The sequence below is a fragment of the Colobus angolensis genome, unplaced genomic scaffold, assembly GCF_000951035.1.
Source record: "Colobus angolensis palliatus isolate OR3802 unplaced genomic scaffold, Cang.pa_1.0 Scaffold130, whole genome shotgun sequence".
NCBI lineage: Eukaryota > Metazoa > Chordata > Mammalia > Primates > Cercopithecidae > Colobus > Colobus angolensis.
Genome location: NW_012114253.1, coordinates 3,592,162 through 3,597,378, shown reverse-complemented (window position 1 = coordinate 3,597,378; position 5,217 = coordinate 3,592,162). Strand labels below are relative to the sequence as shown.

Here is a 5,217-nt window from a genome sequence, read left to right as displayed (position 1 = left end):
AACTCGTGCACTCAAGAGATCCTCCTACCTCAGCTTCTTGAGTAGCTGGGACTACAGGTATCCACCACCATGCCCAGCTAATTTTTACTTTTGTAGAGAAGGGTTCTTGCTACATTGCCCAGGTTGATCTCCAACTCCTGGCCTCAAGCAATCTTCCCACGTTGGCCTCCCAAAGTGCTGAGATTACAGGCGTGAGCTACCATGCTTAGGCTAGGAATTAGATTTAATGCATGGTCCCAAAGGATAAAACTAGTGTCCATAAACTGGAATCCCAGGGAGTAGGGTTTTGATTCAATCTAAGAATAATTTTTTGATAACTACAGTTGTCCTGGTGAGGCTCCCATCACTGGATGGGGAACATTAAAGGCTCAAGATCCCAGCCTCTGGGCTGCTTTAGGAGGTATGGAGCAGAGGCCCTCTGAGGTCAGTGGGATTCCAGCATTCTCTTCTGTCATGGTGGTCCGCGAGGCAGAACCAAGAAATTCGGTGATTATCTCTTAAAAAAAAAAAAATTAAACCAAGGCATCAGAAGCATGCAAGAAAAGAGAATTAACAGCTTAAAACTCCCTGAGCCTCTGACAATCTGGTCCCCAGGGCAAGGGGGACGGAACACAGCCGCACCCAGGGATGGATCATACAGAGTGGCTCCCCGAAACCCAGGCTCTGGGCTCCCCTGGGAAGTGAGTGAATGGGACAGAGAAGGGACATTTTGGAAAGACCCTGACCGTCTATCCTTGGGGTCTGCGCCCAACAGTCTCCAGCCCACTAGGCCAAGCCAGGCCAGCCCTGGGGACTGTGGGAAGAGGACCCAGCCGCAGAGGAGGCTGGTCACAGTGGCCAGAAAGGGCCAAGATGGCATCCCAGGTGATCCAGGAGAGGGGTAAACCAGCATGTGCACAGGATTCTGACAGTAGCCACCCAGAGAAGACAAGGTCCAGACACCGGGGGCCGGGCACCCCACATCTGGCCCTAGCTGTCCTTCGAAGCTGGGTTCTCACAGCCCGGCCACTCTCAGCCACATGCTCCTCTTGGAACTGCCTGGGCTTCCTTCCATCCCACCTTTCCTCCTGCTGTCCCCACCTGCCCCTCCCCCACACACCCAAACATTCTGCCTTCCAACACTTCTCTGTCCTTCAAGGCTCTTTCCAAATGCCAGCTTCTCTCAAAGGCTTTTCTGGTCACTGCACCCACCAGCCACCTGCTTAAAATCTGAAGCCCCTGCCATAGCACAGTTTCTTGTCTGGGAAGCCTGAGCCTTCCCCCTGTGCACTGTGGTGGGGAGAGCCTCCCAGGCAGGGCTGCCTGGATGTTACTCTGTAGAGGACAGTGGCTCCAGGAATGGGCTCTGGGGAGGGGAAGGGGGTGCTCAGACAAGCTTTATGACTCTGGGTAAGCTCCATAACCTCTTTGAGTTCTTCCTCCCCCTGCCCTCACCCCACCATCTGTAAAATAAGGAGCATAATTGCACACAACCAATAGAGTTTTGTGAGGAATACATGGGTAAAGTAGTAAAGTTCTTAACCAGGGACTTGGCAATAAATGTTAACTGTTGTCCCCTCATAGTCAACACAATGGCCCAAAGTCACACAGTTTGGAAGTGGCACTACTGGGATTGAGACTGAGGTCTCCTGATTCCACATGTTCTTTCTCAGGGGACGTCAGAAAACAGGAAGGAAGTGCATTCATTTCACCCAAGTGAGGTTTATTTTTATTCACAAGCATTTGGGAAGCACGCTATGCCTGGCCATCCCTTAGAGATAACCCAGGGACCTGGGCCCAAGCGCTGCGGGAATAAGGAAAGGAAACGGACATGTGAGACAGCTACTAAATGGAGCCATGGCTGTGCTATCCGAGCCCGCGTGCTGACCGGCAGGCCCCACCTGCCCACACCAACCCTGGCCCAGCCCGGCCCACCCAGCCCAGTGCACCCAGCCCAGGGCACCCAGCCCAGCGCACCCAAGGCCTCCCTTTGCCTTGAACATGAGTGAGGGAATGAGCTGCAACCCGCAGGTGCCCACTGCGACCGCCAGATGGCAGCTGTAGGCTGCTAAATCAGACTTTGTCCTTGGAGACCAATAGGTCACCTTGGATGGTTTTTTTCCTAGAAGATGGCAGTGCCTGGCATGTAAAATAGGTCAAGGGAAATCAGTGAAGTGTGGATGTTTTAAGACACCCATCACTAAGTGGGTAAAAATGGCCCAGATGCAAAGGATCTCCAGGGAATGCTAAATTATTAACCAGGGCAAGGTGGGAATAGTCGGGGATGGCTTCCCTGCTTCCATCTGGAGTTGAGCCAGCCAGGGAAGACCTCTGGCTTCCGCCTCCCAACGCCGTGGCCCTCCCTCCCTCCCAGACGCCACCAGGTGGCACTAGTCCCTCCTCATGGTGTAGCCCTGGATCATGCTGTTGAAGTAGGCGGGCGTGTTGCGCTCCGGGTAGAAGAGGATCATGTAGCACTTGGGGCCGAAGTAGCCCAGGCTGATGGCCAGGAGGTTGAGCACAGTGACCAAGAGGTCCATGATGGTGACCAACACCCCGTTGTAGGCAGACATGAAGGTGCAGAGGGAGACGGATGAGGTGAAATAGAAGGTCATGCTGAGGGTGATGAACTTGGCCTCGTTGTAGTTGGTGGGCAGTTCCTTGCCCATGTAGGCGAAGCTGAAACCCAGCACCGAGAGCAGCAGGTCCAGGCTGGTGTTGAAGAGCAGGCTGTTGCGGTAGTTGGGGTTGCAGGAGATGATCATGATCTTGGGGTCATCGGGGTCAATACGGGTGGTGGGATTGAGGCCTGTGGCCAGTATGCCAATCACCACAGTGACCATTTTGAGTACCATGATAAACGCCATAGAGACGTAGGGCCCCTGGTAGCGGACCCAGTAGCTGTAGGCGCGCGGGAAGCGGCTGGCCATCTTGAAGACACAGACGATCTGGAAAGAGCGTACGGTGATGCAAGAGATGCAGATGGTGAAGCAGAGGGGAAAGAGGACCTGGCGGCAGAGGCAGGTGGAGACCTTGGGCGGCCCCACGTACACCGGGACCACCACGTATGCCACCAGCAGCAGCGTCAGCATCAGGAAGCACATGGGGCCCCCAGCTGAGCGAACCATGGGCGTCTGGAAGTGCCTCCAGAATATCACCAGGATGGCCAGGGTGCTGAGGAAGCCCAGGGCGGCCAGCAGGGCCACAACGATAGTGGGTGCCTCATGCCATTCCAGGAAGGCCAGCCGCCGCTTGAAGCAGGAGGCCTCTCTCTGGTGGGACCACTCGTTACTCGGGCAGGCCTGGCATTCGTATTCATCTGCAAAAGCCCACAGCGACTCCCATTAGCCAAGCCCGTCTCCCAAGCACCTGCATCCTCCCAGCCCTGCACAGGGCCAGGCCCCGGGGATGGAGAGAGAGCACCAAGGGCCACCTTTGCGTTCACAGCCAATACTCCTCAAGTCTCTCATGTGCATTCGCTCATCAAATCCTCACAGCAACTGCAGGTTGCTGTGCCAGGTTAAGTAACTTGCCCAAAGTCAGCAAGTTAGAGAGGCAGGGATTTGAACCCACGTCTCCTTGACCCAGAGCCTACCAACTATAGTTCCTCCCTTCCAAGACCTCACCCTCTGGTGTGAGAGGCATTCAACTACTTACTCAAAGAATGCATTCAATACATGTGTTTTTGAGCAGCATCCATTGTGATAGGGACCTGGGGTGGAAGGCCACAGAGAGATGGATAAAACCCAGCCCTCACCTCCCTACTTTTGACTGACTGTGGGAGGAAGGCCAATGAAATCATTCCACAAACTCGTTCACCACCTCTTCTGTGTCCTGTGGTCTGCTAGGCACATATTAAATACTTATATTGGTAAATGTCTTCATCCATTTAATTCACATGAAGTCATGAAAAAGAATTGAGCTCCAACTGTGAACTGTGCTAAACATTAATGTGGACAGAGGTGACGTTGTCTGCACGTTCCCAGATTTTATGTTCTATGGGGAGAAATGATCATTCTTCTCATCAAGGAAGTCATTCAACAAGTACCCACTAAGCAACCAGGCTATGCTTTGAGCTATGCTAGGCACTTGGGAAGCCAGAGGGATAAATGAGATCGTGTCTTCCCTGTCTTCCAGAAACTTTCCTCCTATTGCAAACACCATTCATTCATTCATTCATTCATCCAGTGGGTGTTCCCCAGCCTGACTCCCTGGGCCCCGGGCTATGTGTGTGTGGAGTGGGATCAGCTGCAGTCTGGCTTGGGGGAGTGTTGGCCCTTCCCTTCTCCCTCTCTCTCTGAAGCAGCCTGTATGGAGGATTTTGCTCTACACTAGGTATTGGGAGGATACAAGAGGAATCAGATCTGGTCCCTGGCGTTTGGACACTCACACCCCCTGTGGGAGACTCCAAGACCCTGCCAAAGGAGACAAGCCCTGGAGACTCCACGGGTGGGGCAGGGGCAGGGCAGGAGTGCTAGGCCTGCGAATCATACCTTCAGTCTGGTTGAGGAAGGTGCCGGGAAGGCAGTCAATGCACTCGAAGCAGCAGATGTGGATGCCCACGGGCTTCTTCTTTTGCCCCAACTGGCACCTCTTGGAACACATGGACACAGGGATCTGGAAGAGGGAGGGCAAGAGACCCTGAGTCCTCTTTTCCCACATTCTGGGGGCCTCCTCCCCTCTCCCACCAGCAGGATGTTCAGGGGAGGAAGTCTAGGAGCCCCCTATGTTTTTGGGGTAGAAACTGTAGGGAAAAAAAACCCCTCATGCTTCCAGCAGGGGATAAGGAAAGGAGCCACTTTGAAATATGCTCAGAGCATTCTGTTCTGCTTAACAAATGCCTTTCCTCAAGGGAAACTATTTTACCAGAACCCAACTGATGTGAATTTTACCAGAACTTAACTGACATGGGAAAAAAGAAAATCCCAACTCCAGCCCTCTCTAGCCTTCTTGTCTTACCTAAAGGGGTGGGGTGAGAAGCACTTATGAAGTTCACAGTTCTGGGGCACAGGCTTACTGGAAGATGGAGACCCAATCACAGGATTACAGAACACTTCCCCTCTATCTCACCACCACGTCAATCAAGGGATACAGCTGAAATAACTGCAAGGCTGAGACAGTGATTAAGAAGGAATATCGGCCAGGCGCGGTGGCTCAAGCCTGTAATCCCAGCACTTTGGGAGGCCGAGACGAGCAGATCACGAGGTCAGGAGATCGAGACCATCCTGGCTAACACGG

General features: G+C 53.4%; 1 protein-coding gene across 1 annotated transcript in view; it reads right to left on the bottom strand.

The window, feature by feature from the left end:
- Window positions 1–2,369: 2,369 nt before the first annotated feature.
- Window positions 2,370–5,217, bottom strand: part of LOC105506027 (taste receptor type 1 member 2) — a 23,985-nt gene continuing 21,137 nt past the window's right edge. Inside the window, exons 5-6 of the mRNA XM_011934041.1 lie at window positions 4,473–4,596; window positions 2,370–3,298 (exon numbers count right to left, since the gene is read on the bottom strand). Coding sequence (XP_011789431.1) covers window positions 2,370–3,298; window positions 4,473–4,596 — 1,053 coding nt within the window. The remainder of the gene's footprint in view (window positions 3,299–4,472; window positions 4,597–5,217) is intronic.